The sequence below is a fragment of the Peromyscus maniculatus genome, chromosome 18 (assembly GCF_049852395.1).
Source record: "Peromyscus maniculatus bairdii isolate BWxNUB_F1_BW_parent chromosome 18, HU_Pman_BW_mat_3.1, whole genome shotgun sequence".
In the NCBI taxonomy this organism is placed as follows: domain Eukaryota; kingdom Metazoa; phylum Chordata; class Mammalia; order Rodentia; family Cricetidae; genus Peromyscus; species Peromyscus maniculatus.
The window spans coordinates 35,627,162-35,645,245 of record NC_134869.1 but is presented as its reverse complement, the minus strand read 5'-3'; the positions used below and the strand labels follow the sequence as shown (position 1 = coordinate 35,645,245).

The 18,084-nt window shown below is 40.5% G+C and overlaps 1 protein-coding gene across 11 annotated transcripts in view; it reads right to left on the bottom strand.

The window, feature by feature from the left end:
• Bbs10 (Bardet-Biedl syndrome 10) overlaps nucleotides 1–17,703 on the bottom strand; it is a 28,679-nt gene extending 10,976 nt beyond the window's left edge. For 3 of the 11 annotated variants that reach the window (XR_013045527.1, XR_013045518.1, XR_013045526.1), the window contains exons 1-3: nucleotides 17,441–17,703; nucleotides 16,139–17,086; nucleotides 11,003–13,426 (exon numbers count right to left, since the gene is read on the bottom strand). Coding sequence is in view for 1 of the 11 variants with exons in the window: in XM_006974444.4 (XP_006974506.2) it covers nucleotides 15,142–17,086; nucleotides 17,441–17,628 (2,133 nt within the window). In the remaining 10 variants the exon portion in view is untranslated. Of the gene's footprint in view, nucleotides 1–11,002; nucleotides 13,427–14,549; nucleotides 17,087–17,440 lie in introns of those variants that run through there. The other 8 variants (XR_013045525.1, XR_013045524.1, XR_013045521.1 and 5 more) reach the window with 8 other exon arrangements.
• Nucleotides 17,704–18,084: the final 381 nt, after the last annotated feature.

Below are 18,084 nucleotides of genomic sequence, written 5' to 3'. Positions count from 1 at the left end.
TGTGTAGCTTTGCGCCTTTCCTGGAGCTCACTTGGTAGCCCAGGCTGGCCTCGAACTCACAAAGATCCGCCTGCCTCTGCCTCCCAAGTGCTGGGATTAAAGGCGTGCGCCACCACGCCCGGCATGGACATTCTTTAGCACTCATATTACTTCAGTTTTAGCTACATTTTGTTATTGTTAACATTGTCAGTGCTTTTCAAAAGGATAAATGTAACAGAGCAAAATGTGATATGAACATACAATATGTCATCTTTTATGATTTTATATACAATATCAATTTTGTCATTTGAAATTTTTTCTGACATCAAAAAATCTAGATTTTTAAGTAATCTCTTCCAAGTAAAAGTGCTATACACAGTTTCCCATGAACTTACAGTTAATGTTCATATCTGTATGTTTTTCTTGTTCTATGTCTCTTACGCTTCCTAGAAGTTAAAATGTAATAAAATACGAAATGTGTAAATTTAATGTTTTGCTTCTCTAAAGTTTTCTACCTTAGAAAAATTAACTAGCTGGATATAAATGCTAAATTTTCTTCTATACAGGTGATCTATTCAATATTTGTTTTCCAAACATTTGTGTTTCACCTCTATTATCTTAGCTGTTCCCTTATATATAAGCCTTCTTCATGCTTTATATTTGTTTCACTTACTTTCCTTTCCATTTGTTGCTTCATACGGTCCTGTATTTTATGTTCATTCTGGTAGTCTTCCAGTTTTTCTCTGTTTATCATTTGTCAAGTGATATCCTGCCTCAAACATCTTCCCCTTTACTTCAAACACTTAACTTTATGTTGAGAAAATGCTAGTAGAGAGGCAGTCGGCGAGAGCTCGTTTTAGAGAAAGGGCATAATTCAGAGAGTGTTAACAATGACTAACAGTGAGGGACGACCCAATGCCCCTAACTATAATGTATCCCCTTGAGAATGAGAAGATGCTCATCTCTATGGGTAAATTTCAATACAAATTTGAAGAATATTCAGGTAACTCTGGCAAGCACAACAAGTGTCTTACTTATGCAATGTTTTCAAACTTCATGTCTCATTTAAAAATTATAATACAATGAGAAAAGCAAATCAAGGGTTTATGTTGAATAACTGAAATATTCCAGAAGCCAAATAACCTGGTGTTATTCTTGCCTTACTAATATATGCAAGAAATTACTCGTATGAAAGTTCACTGCTTTCATTATAGTTCACAATTTTTAATATTGTTATTTTATTACATTTCAGGTACTGTGATAAATATTTAAGGACACAAAATTTTAATTCTCTACTAGTTTAAACATGGTAACTATTGGAAAGATGCAAATCTTGAGTTATTCAATGTTAGGGAAATTTTCTCAAATGTCTATGGTGATTCTTTTATACGACTATTTCTATGATCTTTGGGCAACCACAGAAACTGAATATCCATATATGTGTTTTAATACAATAGAAATACTGTCCCCACTACAGAGAATTGTTCTGAAAATTAAAATGTAAACATAAGGCATGCTTTATAATACCTAGTATGATGGTCAGTATCACTTAATCAACACTTAGGCAAGCCACTCAGCACACCAATGAGGAATTGTATAAATTAAGATTAATCCTGAGATTGTCTTTGAGGGAATAACTTGATTATGTTACTTGATACAGGACAAGCCAACTTAATTTTGTTGAAAACCAAGAAACCAGTGAGATGAAAGGGACCACTGCAGGGTTAGTGGTGGGAGCAATAAGAGGGCAGCAGGATCAGGTTACACATGATCTGAAGGAGGCCATGGAATAGACAGACAGCGAGGGAGAGAAATACAAATGGAGGGTAAAACAGCAGTAAGGATGTCTGAAGGAGTCCTAAGAAATCATGCTGTTAAATGCTACATAAATACCTCTAATAAACATACATAAGTTGGTAAGTGAATGAATGCACATGGTTTAAGTAAAATGCTCTAATTTTAATTTACATATTAAAGCTAATGTATACAATTAGGTCTTTTAATTGTACCTTATGTAACAATTTCTTTTTTTTTTTTTTTTTTTTTTTTTTTGTTTTTGTTTTTGTTTTTTTGTTTTTTCGAGACAGGGTTTCTTTGTGTAGCTTTGCGCCTTTCCTGGAACTCACTTGGTAGACCAGGCTGGCCTCGAACTCACAGAGATCCGCCTGCCTCTGCCTCCCGAGTGCTGGGATTAAAGGCGTGCGCCACCACCGCCCGGCTATGTAACAATTTCTAATCATTTTGCTTATGATAGGATTACAATTTTTATCACAACTGAATACTGACCAAACATGTATGCTGTGTTTTGTGTGGGAGTTGCTTAATACTATATCCATTTACCTAAAAATAATAGTACTATGTTCTCCCCTACAGCCTATGACACCCCAAGATATGGGTTCATGGGTCTTGAATCCAATCAGAAGCCTAACTTCCGATGACTAAAGTTACCTAGTTTCTTAATTCTTAACTGATGGGTGAGTTTAAGTTAAAAAAAAAAAAAGTCAAAAATCGGATTAGTGCAAATTGTATTATCTGTAATGGTGTATAATTTTTTGTTGACTGAGATTTTCATACATGCATATAATGTGTTTTGAACAAGTCCAATCCTCATTTTCTCCCTTCTAATTACTCCTCTATCCCTCTACCACTATCACCCCTATATTTTATGTGTTCCTTTTGTTAAATCCATGAAATCCACTGTATTAGCTACTTTCCTGTTGCTATGATAAAAACCATGGTCAAGGCATTTTATACAAGGAATAGTTTATTGAGGCGTATGCTTTTAAATGAGAGAGTCCTTCAAGGTAGGGCGGTATGGCAGCAAGTGTCAGGAATGGTATAAGTAGGAAGCTGAGAGCTCACATCGTTTACTATGAGCACAAAGAAGGGGACCGTTTTGGAAGTAGAGCAAGGTTACATATTCTCAAAGCCTGCCTCCAGTAACATACTTCTCCCAGGACGGCCATAACCTTCTACACCTTCCCAAACACCACTACAAAAGGGGGATCGAGTGTCCAAGTGCCTGAGCTTACAGGAGACATTTCTCATTTCATCCAGCACATTCAGTTACTGCTGCCATTAGGTGCATGGCCACATCCCTAAAGGAAAGAAATTTCCATCTCCAAACAGCCACCAGAAACCTGTTAAATTTCCATACCTAGCAGTGGGACTTCCTGATTGTCTCTTCCCTGCAAGCTGGGATTTTGTCTGGTCTGATCTTGTGCTGGTCTTGTGGATGTAGTTAGAACCACTGTCTTTTCACATGCACAACTGCCTTGTTGTGTCTGGAGAAGAGCTTCTCTGTAATTATCCACTACCTTTGGTTCTTGCAATGTCCCCACTGTCTCCTCTATGATGATCTCTGAACCTTGGGGGGATGAGTGTTGTTGTGATTTAAGGAAGAAATACCCCCCATAATCTCTGGCATTTGAGCTTAGTCCCAAATTGGTAGTTTGGCTTGGGGAGGATTAGGGAGAAGTAGTTTATTAGAGATGGAAATTCAGAGCTAGTATCTTCACACATCTTCCAGTTCATTCTCTCGGCTTCCTGCTGCTCCAGAGGTGAGCACTCAGTATCCTGGTCTAGCCTCCATCTTTGATGCCTCCACTTTTCCTGTGTTTCCACTGTGATCAACTCAACCTTCTGGACTCATAAACCCAAAGAACCGTTTCCTTCTGTGAGTTTCCTTGGTTATAGTGTTTTATCACAGCAAAAGGAATGTAACTAGGGAGGGTGCAAGATGGATGTCCATTGTGGAATAATGTAAGGTGTGTTCCATCTGTTTCTGCTGTGGAACATTTGTTTAATGATGCAAAGATGTGTTGCATTCTTTTATGTTGCATTTGTTTAACTCTGTGAAGCTGTGTTACTTTGCCTGTCTACAACACCTGATTGGTCTAATCAAGAGCTGAACGTCCAATAGCAAGGCAGGAAAAATAATAGGCAGGGCTGTCAGGCAGGGAATAAATAGGAGGAGAATGTGGGAATGAAAAATGAAGGAGTGAGAAAAGGAGGAGGTAGGCACACAGCGAGAAACTGAGTAAGAAGGAAAGAAAAGGTATGCAGAAATAGAGATAAGTAAAAGGCCAGAGACAAAAGGTAGCTGGGATAAATTAAGAAGCTGGCAAGAAACAAGCCAAGATAAGGCTGGGCATTCATAAGAAAGAATAAGTCTCTGTGTGATTTATTTGAGAGCTGCGTGGTGGGCCCAAAAAGAGTGAAGAGCAAAAAGAGTAAAAAAAAAAAAAAAAAGTATGTGTGTATATATATATATATATACACATACATACATACATACATACATACATATACATGTATCAGTGTTAGGCTCTTGAATTTCCATAGGGCCTGATAAAGCTTTAAAAAAGGATACGGCTCCTTTAAGAAGTTCTGCTAGAAGAGGCGAGTGACTCTTCTCCACCCAGAGTCCTGTATCTGGGCCCAGGTCTGGGGGCAGAATCCATGCCCCGCCACCCCACCCAGTGCTGCCCCAGCTGCAGGCCAGCAGGGAAGACTCCTGCAGAAGGCCTCCCCACCAACACCCCCCATGGGACCCTGCAATCTACAAGGCCCACTCCTTACCCCAAGGCCACCCATCCTCCTGCAACTTCAGTGGCTCCCTGAGACACAGAATCTGCCAGCTCTGATTGGACCAGGAGGTGAGTGGCTCTTCTCCCACGCAGACAGTCCTGCCTCTATGACCTAGGCCCTGAGGCACAATCTGTGCTCCCCACTTCCACCCATTGCTGTCCCGGTTGCAAGCCAGCAGAGAAGACTCCTGCAGGCAGACAGCCCCACCAACACCCCCACTGGTCCCTGCAATCTACAAGATCTACTCCCTACCACAAACCCACCCAACCCCTACAACCTCAGCTACTCCCTGAGACCCAGAATCCACCAGCTCCAATTAGACCAAGAGCTCTGCCTGGACCGAGAGTGGCCCCCTCAGACACAGACATAGCAAGCACAGATTGGACCAAGAGCAGCTCCCTCAGACACCTCTTGCACCTATTGGAGAAAGAGATGGATAGACACCAGTGAATAAATACATACAACAACATAAAGAGCAATATGGCACCACCAGAACCTAAAAGTTCTACAACAGAAAGACCTGAACATCACAACATAGAAGAAGCAGAAGAAAGCAACCTTAAAAATAATTTTATGAAGATAGAGGCCTTTAAAGAGGAAATGAAAAATTCCCTTAAAGAAATTGAGGAAAAGACAGAGAAAAAAAAATCACAAGAAATCAATAAATCCATTAAAGCAAGCCAAGAAAACCAAGAAAAAGCAATTAAACAAATGAAAGAAACAGTTTAAGTCCTGAAAATTGAAATAGAAAAATGAAGACACAAACTGAGGGAATGCTCAAAATAGAAAATCTGAGTAACTAGAAAATCTGAGTAACTGAAAAAGAACTACAGACACAAGTATAATCAACAGAATACAAGAGATGGAAGAGAGAATCTCTGGTGTGGAGGATATAATAGAGGAAATTGATCTGTCAGTCAAAGAAAACACTAAAGCCAAACATGTCATAACACAAAACATCCAGGAAATCTGGGACACCACGAAAAGGCCAAACCAAAGAATAACAGGAACAGAAGAAGGAGGAGAATACTAACTCAAAGGCACAGAAAATATATTCAAGAAAATCATACAAGAAAACTTTAGCAACTAAAAGAAGAAAATGCCTATGAAGATACAAGAAGCTTACCGAACACAAAATAGACTAGACCCCCCAAAAAAGTCCCTTTGCCATATAATGATGAAATCACTAAACATACAGAATAAAGAAAGAATATTAAGAGCAGCAAAGGAAAAGGGCCAAGTAACTTATAAAGGCAGACCCATCAGAATAACACCTAAATTCTCAATGGAGATTCTGAAAGCCAGAAGGTCCTGGATAGACATTATGCAGACACTAAGAGACCATGGATGTCAGCCCAGACTATTATACCCAGCAAAACTTTTAATCACCATAGACAGAGTGCACAAGATATTCTAAGAAAAAACCAGATTTAAACAATATCTATCCACAAATACAGCCCTACAGAAAGCACTAGAAGGAAAACTTCAATCTAAGGAAGTTAGATGCACCCACAAAAACAAAAACATAGGCAATAGATAAACCCACAGCAGCAAATCCCAAAGAAGGGAAATACACACACACTACCACCAAAATAATAATAATAATAATAATAGGAATTAACAACCACTGGTCATTAATATCCCTTAATATCAATGGTCTCAATTCGTCTATAAAAAGACACAGGCCTACAGAATGGATACAAGGCTGCATACAAGAAATACACTTCAACTTCAAAGACAGACACTACATTAGAGTAAAAGCCTGAGAAAAGACTTTCCAATCAAATGGACTTAAGAAGCAACCTGGTGTAGCTATCCTAATATCTAACAAAATAGACTTCAAACTAAAATCAACAAAAAGAGATCAGGAAGGACTTTACATATTCATCACAGTAAAAATCCACCAGAATGAAGTCTCAATTCTAAACATTTATGCCCCAAATACAAGGGCACCCACATATGTAAAAGAAAAAATACTAAAGCTTAAATAGCACATCAAAGCCCTTACACTTATAATGGGATATTTCACTCCACTCTCACCAATGGACAGATCTGCCAGACAGAAACTTAACAGAGAAATAAGGGATCTGACAGATATTATGACTTAAATGGACTTAAGAGATATCTACAGAACTTTCTACCCTAACAAAGAAAAATATACCTTCTTCTCAGCACCCATGGAACCGTCTCTAAAATCAATCACACACTCGGTTACAAAGCAAATCTCAACAGATACAAAAAAAAAAAAAAAAAAAAAAGAATAAATTCCTGTATTTTATCAGGCCACCATGGCTTAAAGCTAGATTTCACCACCACCACCACCACCACCACCAACAACAACAACAACAACAACACCAACAACAAAATTACAGAAAGCCTACAATCACATGGAAACTGAATAATACTCAACTGAATCACCATTGGTCAAGGAAGAAATAAGAAATTAAAGACTTCCTAGAATTCAATTAAAGTGAATGTACAACATACCCAAACTTAGGAGACACCATGAAAGCAGTGCTAAGAGGGAAATTCATAGCACTAAATGCCCACATAAAGAAGTTGGAGAAATCTCACACTAGTGACTTAACAGCACACCTGAAAGCTCTAGAACAAGAAGAAGCAGAGTCACCCAGGAGAAACAGACGCCAGGAAATAATCAAATTGAGGGCTGAAGACAATAAAACAGAAAAAAAGAAAACATTATAAACAGTCAATGAAATAAAGAGTTGGTTCTTTGAGAAAATCAACAAGATAGACAAACCCTTATCCAAACTAACAAAAAGGCAGAGAGAGAATATCCAAATTAAAAAAAATAGGAAATGAAAAGGGAGACATAACAACAATAATGAGGAAATCCAGAGAATTATCAGGTCATACTTCAAAAACCTGTACTCTACAAAATTGGAAGATCTACAAGAAGTGGATGACTTTCTGGATAGATACCACATACCAAAATTAAATGAAGACCAGATAAACAATTTAAATAGACCTATAAACTCTAAGGAAATAGAAATAGTCATTAAAAGTCTCCCAACCAAAAAAAGCCCAGAACCAGATGGTTTCAGTGCAGAATTCTACCACAATTTCAAAGAAGAGCTAATACTAATCCTCCTCAAATTGTTCCACACAACAGAAACAGAAGGAACATTAAAAAACTCTTTTTACAAGGCAGCAGTTACCCTGACACCCAAACCACACAAAGATGCAACTAAGGAAGAGAATTACAGACCAATCTCACTCATGAACACTGATACAAAAATACTCAATAAAATGCTGGCAAAACGAATCCAGGAACACATTAAAAAAAAAAAAAAAAAAAAAAAAAAAAACACCACCACCACCACCAACAACAACAACAAAAACACCCACCATGATCAAATAGGTTTCATCCCAGAGATGCAGGGATGGTTCAGCATGTGAAAATCTGTCAATGTAATCCAACATATAAACAAATTGAAAGAAAAAAAGATCATCTCAATATATGCTAAAAAAAAAAGCCTTAGACAAAATCCAACACCACTTCATGATAATGGTCTTGGAGAGATCAGAGATACAAGAAAAATACCTAAAAATAAAAATATTCTATCAGATGGAAAGTTAATACCAAGTGAATTTATAGTAATAGTCCTCTAAAAATTGTACAGACCTTGATACAATGGTCATTATAAGATGATGCATTTCTTAATAACTAGATACTTCCGATCTAGTGAAAGTTATAGAGGCTCCACACACAAACATTTCCAATGACCTACATTGGATTTTTTTTTTTCCTTTCTTCACCCCTATACTGTTTTGAGTCATTGTGGTTCCCATCACAAGGATATGTAGGCCAAGGTAGAAGGAATCACATTGAACTAAAATCTATTGTTGCTTGCTGGAGACTTTGGGATCCTAGTACTGAGACTAGCAAGTATAGAATGCAGTGTACTAAACAGGCAAGAAGGAAACGTTCTTGGAACATGATAATATAGGGCTATGTCAATTAAAGTGGCAGGGGCAGGAAGGTACATTTCAAAACTGTGGATAGATATTCCTGCTCAAGATTTTATGGTACACACAGACATATTCATACTAACTATATAGTATTGCTTTGCTTTCACAATTATGTAATATTTTTCATAAATACATTAAAATGGTTTATTCATTTTGTTGGAAAACAAAATTTTTGTTGGAAAAGCATTGATTACTTCTATTTTTCTATTACAATGTGATGGATATTTGAACATTCATCTTGGTTTAAGAACATGAAATTTCCCTCTAGTGGAAACACGTAGATTATATCATCATAGGATAGCAATTATTTTATCTTCACGATGTAATTCCAAATTATTTAAACCTAATTAGAATAACTAAACTCATAAAAAACGTAAAATGCTCTTTTCCACATAATTGGCAGTACTTATTTTTAGAATAACTCCTATATGAGAGATTTTCCAAATTAGCTTATGGAATTCAATTCCAAATTGTATTTCATAGTTTTAATTCCAATGTCTTTGGTTACTAATGAGCATTTTGCATTTTACATTTATTGGTATCACTCACATTTGCCAGTTCTTTAATACCTTTGAAATACTTATTTTATGGCATTTCTATTCAATTATTCATGTGTTTTTTTTGCTGACACCTAGTGAAAGCCAAAAGGAGGCCTTTAGGAGGGTGCATTAAGTGAGGGAGTATGGGAAATTCTAGGAAAAATAAGAGCGTCAGACTTCGGTGATTGGAAAGACTTAGGTTGGTAGGAACACGGAAATAAGAACTAAATTGGGGGTACGGAAAGATCTCAAAGAAAGGGTGGATAAAACCTCTATCAAAGCCTATGATCCCATAATCCAATTAAACTATAATTGGAGGGAGAGTAACATTCACGGGATATGAAACTAAAAAGACATATACGGGAGTTAAAAGATTAATGAGGGTCAAGGAAATGAGGGAGAAGAGCATATATTGTGATGGACTTAAAAAACTATGGATGCACTAAAAATATTTTTATGGGAACTCACATCTTAGGTGATTTCCAAATACAATTTAAAACAAAGAGTTCAAACATAGTTATCTTGCATGCATTGACAATTTCACTCCCACAAAACACAGGTTATTAAATGAAAACCACAATGTAAGAAATAAGACACCTCACCTTGAAGGACTGGCCAAAGAGGCCTCAACAGCCTTTAACCCCAGTACTTGGGAGGCAGAGCCAGGTGGATCTCTGTTGAGTTTGAGGCCAGCCTGGTCTACAAAGCGAGTTCCAGGACAGGCTCCAAAGCTACACAGAGAAACCCTGCCTCAAACACCCCCACTCCCAACAAAACAACACAAAACAACAAATATTTTCCCACTGTCCTTGGTTACCCACCACAACTTGATGATAAACATCTAATGATAAAGGTGCCACACACTTTAGCTAAAGACAGAGAAATCCATTTCACAATTACTGTAAAACTACCTTCCTGCTGGCTACTAGTACACTTTCATAGTGCCAGAATAGGATTGGGGATCAAAGGCACCCATGTACTTACCCAGTGCTGGGGACTACATGCTCTAACACTGACTTGCCAGACAAGATTTGCCCACTGTTGCTATGGTTGCATCACTATTATGATGTAACCACCTGCTTTCTTAGTGCATTGGACCTGCCCAACATAAGGGGATTTCATGCTTGGTACTGTAACCATAGTCAAAGGCTCGTGGCATAGGTCATAGGATAGAACCTGCTATTGGAACTTTTCTCAGAAGTAATGCTATAATATCGCCTTCTAAATATTTCTGTTTATACCCATAGATTGTTCTCTACCTTGGTAAAAAACAAAACAAAACAACAACAACAACAAAAAACAACTATTCCCCCACCCAGAGCTGAGGACCGAACCCAGTTTTGCGCTTGGGAGGCAAGTGCTCTACCACTGAGCTAAATCCCCAACCAAAAAAAACCTTTTTGAAGTGGGCACCAATCACTACACAGACCCACAATTTGCCAATGGGCAGAGAATTAAGTGCCAGTAGAAGCAAAATCCCCAATGGACAATGACGCCACTTCCCACACCCTCCAAGTCTCAGGGGACAGCACAGGAAGAGGAAGTAACAAGAACGTAAGAGAAAGAAAATGAGGAGTGTCCCAACATGCTCTCTTCTGGACAGGCTATGGGCATTGCGCTTATGAACCCACGGGAACTGTGGTTACCTAGATACCCATATAAGAACAAGCCATCCAGAAGTTTGGCATTGATAGAGGAGTGTGTTCTCATGCTTTGCCTCTTACAAAGAGCACTCGGCAGTTGGTAGCTGTTGGAGGAGGATGTTCTGTTAAGATTTTCAAGGCTCTACTGGCTATCCTCACATGGAAGCTCAGATGAGCAGTACTCGTACAACTTAGTTTTGGATAGTAGATTAGATCAAGGAGAAGAACATACTTCACATTGGCAACAAAAACATTTACCTCAGCATGGATTCAGGAGTCAGGACAGAACATCGACATCAACATCATATCCAGGGGTACCAAGGACCACAGGCATCCATGGCTTCCAGAAGTAGTAGAGATAGCATGGTCGGTCAGATCATGGTAATCAACATGATAAACAAAGGAGCAAGGATCAGTGATATCAAGATGGTTCAAGGACAGAATGAATTACAGATATCAACTTAAGTTCAGATCAACTCATGGGAATCAATATTCTTCATGTTGGCAACCCAGAAAACTTACCTCAACATGGTCTCGGGTGGCAGGACAGACCATCAACATCAGCATCTTATCCAAGAGCAAAACGTAACACAACGCATCAACATGGCCTTCAAACCAACAGGAATGGCATGGTAAGGCTCATGATAGACATCAACATGGAAAAGGAGGCAGCAGGCAGCAGTGATATCAATGAAGTTACAGGTGGCAGCATGTACTATAGATATCAACCTAGTTCAGACGGTAGCTGAGATCACGGAAATTAACACTCATCATGATGGCAACACAGAACTCTTGCATCAACATGGTCTCAGTTACAGAAGAGTTGATGGACATCAATGTCATATCCATGGGTAAGAAAGACCACAAGCATCAATAAGGCTTCCAGAAATAGTAGGAATAGCATAGTAGGTCCATCCCATAATGGACATCCATTTGATTAACAGAGGCACTTGGGATCAAAGACATCAACATGGTTTCAGGAGGCATCATGAATTATGGATTTCATCTTACTTTTGGATGGTGGGTTAAATCTTGGAAATTAACAATTTGCATATTGACAACACAGAACACTTACTTTAATGTGGTCACAAGGAGAGGAGAGATGTTGGAAATCAACAATGTATGCAGTGGTAGGAAGGACCACAGGCATCAACATGGCTTCCAGAAATAGTGGGAATAGCATGGTAGGTCCTATGTTGGACATCAGTTTGGTTAACAGAGGCATGTGGGATCAATGACATCAATGTGGTTGCAGGTGGCAGCATGAAACATGGATATCAACTTATTTTCAGATTGTAGATTAAATTTTGAAAATTGACATTTTTCTCATTGGCAATAAAATGGCAGGAAAGATGGGCATAAACTTCCTATCGAGGAGTAAGAAGGACCACAGGCATTGACATAGATCCCAGAAATAGTAGGAACACCATGGACTATCCAATCGTGGATATCAAAATGTTTAATGGAGGCCACAGGGAACACTGGCATCAACTTGTCTGCGGGCAGCAGCATGAACTATGGGTATTAACTTAGTTTCAGATGGTAGTTTAAATCTTACACATCTACATTGTTCACACTGGTAACACAGAACATTTACCTTAATGTAGTCACAAGTGTCCAGACAGGTCATCCATATCAAGATGTTTTCCAGTGGTAACAAGTGGCATGATGGGCATCAACATGGCTTCTGGAACCAATAGGAATAGCATGGAAGTTCTGATCATAGACATCAACATGGTTAACAGAGGCAGCAGGAATCAATGACATCAACTTGTTTGAGATGGCAGCATACATTCCGGGTGTCAACTTAGTTCCAGCTGATATTTCAATTCCTGGAAACTTACATTCTTTATGTTGGAAACAATATTTACCTAACATGGTCCTAAGGAGATGGAGAGATCATGGCCATCAGATGTTATCCCACGGAAACAAGGACCACATGCATCAACATGGCTTTAGAACCAATAGGAATGCATTAGAGGTCCACTGATAGACATCTACAGGGTTAACAGAAGGAGCAGCATGGTTGCAGGCGACAGCATGAATTATGTGTATCAGCTTACTTACCAATGCTTGGTTAAATCTTGGGAATTAACATTCTACACATTGGCAACAAGCAACACTTACCTTAACATGGTCACAGGTAGCAGGAGAGATCATGGAATCAACCTGGTGTCCAGTGGTAAGAAGATCATGAGCATCAACACTGTTTCCAGAAGTAGTAGGAATAGCATTATAATCTGATCATGGACATTCATATGGTGAACAGAGGCAGCAGGGATCAATTAAATTCACATGGTTTCAGGTGGCAGCATGTAGAATGGACAGCAACATGGTTTTCAATGACAGTTTAGATCAGGGAAAGGAACATTTTTCATGTTGGCAACACAGAACTCTCACATCAACATTGTCACAGAGAGCAGGACAGATGATAGACATCAACATCAGATCCATGGGCAAGAAAGAACCCCGGCATCAACATGGCTTCCAGCAGTAATAGGAATAGCATGATAGGTCTGCTCATGGTCATCCAAATGTTTAACAGACACAACAGGATCAAAGACATCAACCTGTTTGAGATGGCAGCATTCTGGATGTCAACTTAGTTTCAGTTAATATTTCAATTCTTGGAAATTTACGTTCTTCACATTGGAAACCAACAATACATACCTTAACGTGGTCCTAAGGAGACAAAGAGGTCATGGCCATCAAGATGTTATCCCGTGGAAACAAGGACCACATGCATCAACATGGCTTACAGAACCAGTTATTTTGAGGGAGTCTCACTGAATCTAGAGCTTGTCAATTGGCTGAACTGGCTGGCAGGCAAGCTCCAGGGATCTGCCTGTCTACTCCCGGCAATCCCCCAGTTGTGGGGTTACAGAGGCATGCTGCCAAGCCTGGCTGTTAGGTAGGTATTGGGGATTCAGAGGCAGGTTCCTCATGCCTGGGTAGCAGGCCAGTTTCCCAGTCATCTTCCCAGCCTACCAGCTTACAAACACATTACTAGTCAGAAACATTTCAAATACAAAGGTGTTTTTGTTCTACTTTTTCTAAATTCAATTACAAGCCAGTGTTTATCTATCTATTAATCTCTGAAGGCGCTGCTTGACAGCACAGCAGAGCCAGCATCTAACTGAGTATTTGCATAGTAAGGATTTACTGAATGAATGAATGAATGAATGAGAAACATGTATTTAGGGGGACCGGTGTGATAAGTTACTTAACAAGCACATTTGAACACTTGGCATAAAGAAAACATTGTTTGGGGTGTTACAGAGAATCACTAAAAGTAGACGACACTGTTCTTATTCATGACTTGACACACAATGTGCTGTTTGCACTCAACTTTTAAAGTGACATGCAAACACTTGTCAACATACAATACACAACTGTCAGTTTGTTGCTATTGAATTCCGGCCATGCACCCAAACTAAGAAATACTAGCCACTGCATTAAATCCTTCCAGGGCTTTCAGAGCCAGGAGCAAATGAAAAGTATAATTTCCCATCTTTTCTGGTATTAACTTCTAATTATAAAAGGGGAATTCGCAGCACAAAGTCATTTTTGAACAGGTATTCAAGGGTGCAGATTTTGAAACTTTACCCTTTTTGTGTGCATGCAAGTGCCACGGTGTACACACGGAGCCCTGAGGACAGCTTTGTGGAACTGGTTCTCCCCTTTAAATTCAGGGTGGCAGGCTTGGCTGGCAAATGCTTTCCAGCTGAACCATGGCCCCAGCCCCCAACCAGCTGCTTTCAATAGAAATAAACAAACCAAATGACACACAAATTAATGTATACGCTTTTACAGAGAAAATTTGACTTTATTTACTGCTTTACAAATTTTTCTCATAGAAAAACTACTTTAAATAAAACATAACAATTTCATATTCATGTTTATAAACAACAGGGGATAGCATCGGAAGGCCTCTTTCAGGTGGGGAGATCACATGACTATGAAATACAGAACGTTCAAGGAAATGGAGTGGAAAAAAATACAGAAAAGGGAAATATAGCGACATGTTCCCTTAGACACAGATAACACAGACCTGAGACAGACTATATAATGCAGGAAAGAGACGTATTTAGCCAAGTCTTTGTTCCCTCGAGCTGATATTTGTGTCTGAATGGTCTGGGACTCAATGCACTTAAGGTAAATACTGGATTGTCTTCAAAGTTAGCCAGAAGCCCATTTTGATTTTTGGCTTGAGTTGAATAAAGCTTTTTCCTAACATGTAGTGTGTGCATCTGAAATGTGTGTGTAGGACACAGGACAAGCCTCAGGACTCCATCCTCTCCTTCCAGCCAGTGAACTCTGGGCATTGACCACAGGTCCTCTGGATTGCTTTCTCCCTGGCCCCGGACTCAAAGTTTGAGCAACAAAAACTGACAGTGTTAGAGTTCATCTTCTGAATCTTGGTCACCGATCTTCTGAGGTTGTCTCTTAATATTGATTATTAAATCAATGGTTAGTATTTTCATCAAACACTGAAGAACTGAAGTTAGTAACTGGTACTTACCAGCTACTGGCTCCAAGCCTGACTGACCACTTACCATGGGCTGACTGGTTTGCAGTGCATGCAGAGATCGCACGTACAGGTGTGGAAAGCTGTCCTTTCCTTTCTTAGACTTGTAAAGGATTTTCGGGAGGCCTAAAAGTGCATTGGCTATTAACATACTGACCAGGGCTTCATCTGACTGCCGGCATTGTCTGGCATAGTTGAGAAGATAGTAGTGGAGCAAGATCTCGAAATTACCACCCACTGGCAGAACACAGCCTGCTGGGATAGTTGATGAACAATAACCCTGGGAGGTACAAGTGTCCAGTGACTTGTATATCACTGGCAACGTGTACCCTTTTCCAGGATTATTTGTGACCTGTACATTTTCAGGAGAAGTTTCGGTTCTAGTGTCTTCTGCTGTAGGATCTCCAGTGGAATTATTCTCAATCAACAGTTCAGAGTCATCAATTACCCAGTTTTTTTCTGGAGACAAGCACTTCAGTATTTCGTCTGTTTGAGATGTATCTACTGGCGTCTCCTTGTGTGCCGCCCATGGCATATGTGTTTTTAGTTCTGTATCTGAAGCCGCCAAATTTGAATATACTTTTAAATATGTCTGAGTGTTTTCCAATTTATTTTGGCTTTGTACTCTTGTGTCCTGATACTTACCATTGCTTTCTCTGCCATTGCTATAAGTAAGAGGACTTGGGCCACTCTGGTCTTTGGTTTGTATATAATTTAGATCGAGGTCAGAAAATAGCTGTCGAAGCATCTTAAACGCTCCATGAAAAGCACTCTCGTGTTGTTGAACAAGACCCAAAACCGGCCCACAAAGGATCATACAGTGAGGTACAAATGCACATGTGCTAACCAAGCCAAGATGAACATACCTTTTGGATCTAAGGATAAGAGGCTTACAAAATTTCACCAAAGTAGTATCCGAAATTTCACATTGTGAGGTGACCTGTGATAGATCACATGGAAGGAGACCAGTGATCCTCTGGACAAGAGAAACCTCTTCGGATGATAGGCACTCCACCACCGATATGCTATTTAATCTTGCACAGTAAATAACCAGGTCTGGTTGCTTCACACTGGACAGGAGCAGTTTTATATTCTGACTATGCATATGTCTCATTACTGCTTTTGTCCTTTCCATGATCCAACACTGAGATGCCTGAAACTGCGCTTCTGAATTTAGAATAAACTCTGATCCGGATGATGAGAACAGAGGCTGGAGGATTTCCGTTACCAACACCACCCTTATATCACCATCTGCTGGGCAATACACAGAAAAGTCTCGGTGCAGCACAAGGCCATCCACAATTCTAGAATCTGAAACAGGGAGGCCTGTCACAGCAATATTCAACTCCACAAAAAAGTTGTCCACCAGCTCAAATACTTCAATCCCCCATTTACAAGCCATACACTTGAAAACGTAGTCACACATCAACTGTGAAATAAATCTGCCATTGTTTCTTCCCACTCTTCCACAAAAGTATGCCTCCAGGAGTGACTCTAGAGAGTGCCTACACAGTGTTCTTCCTTTAGCAGAGGAAGAAAAGACAGACAAATAGTGCCTGCTTAGGTACTGGTCCACAATACAATCTAGTATTTGGGTCTGAAACGTCAAGAGAGCCTGAGAAATAGATTTCCACTGACAACAGTTTCTCCAGTGCCTTTCATGGGTCTGAATATTTGCAGAAGTGAATGATGAATCTTTTTCTTTTCCTCTGGTTGCATGAAGTCCTCTGAGTAAATGGCAAAGAAAAATAATAAACGTTTTAGCACCATCTCCTGTTTTTTTAAGGTGACTGGAAACACACGCCACTATCATCCTGTATAGAGAGGAGGGGGAAAAAAAGTAACTCAGATTTTCTACACTGGCGCCATGTTAAACTCATGTTTTCATTGCTACAGACATAAGGACTATCGTCTTTTTGACACACAGACTTTAGTTTTTACTTTTCTAAACTACTTTGTTCTATTCTGAGATCCCAGGGGTGGGAAAGGAGAAATGTTCTAGGTCGTTGATGAGGTTTGGGACCCAGGACTAGTCGTTTGGGCGGCGCTCTAACCTGAGGTCTACACTGGTCTTACAAGATGTTTTTATTCCAGGTCCACGGCCTCAGGACCGGATGGGAGGTGGAGGGAGCCTGCGGGCCTGGCGGACGGCAGGTGGCGCGAGGTACCTGGCTAAGGGATGCTCTAAGTGCAGCGCCTCCAGGAGGCGGCCTCCGTCCCGGCTGAGCAGCACCTCGCCGGTGGCCTTCGTACACAACACTTGCCCGCCCTCGGGCCCCACGCAGCGGCTGGCGATGGTTTCCAGCGCCTCGGCCACACGCAGCGCCGCGGTCACGGACCCCGGGGACTGGGCCATTGATCCGGGGCCCCCGCCAACCGCTTCTGCCACACAGAGGGCGGGAGGTCAGGACCGCCGGAGGGCGGAAACGGAAGAGGCGGGGAGGAAGCCGGAAGTGCAGCAGGACAGCTGGCGTGGATTGGCCATTGCCTGAGCGGCGGGCGAGCCCCCGGGACTCTGCAGTGGAGTGGGGTGGAGCCCGCCGGGCGGGGGGCGGAGACTGCAGGCGCCCCTGGCCACGCCCCCTAGGTCTGCACCGGGAAAGGCTGGGACCAAGGGACTTGCGTGCTTGCCCGTCCTACTCCTGCAGGGCCCAGATCAATTGCTCTCCTTAACTTCATGCAAATGGTTTTAGGATGCAGGACGGACACGGAGAGCTTGGCCACCACCATTTTTAGGCTGACTTCCGCTGGGGTGTGCTATCTTTTCCTGCGTTCTGGTATCTGAGATACCCAACTAGTTTGACCACTCCAG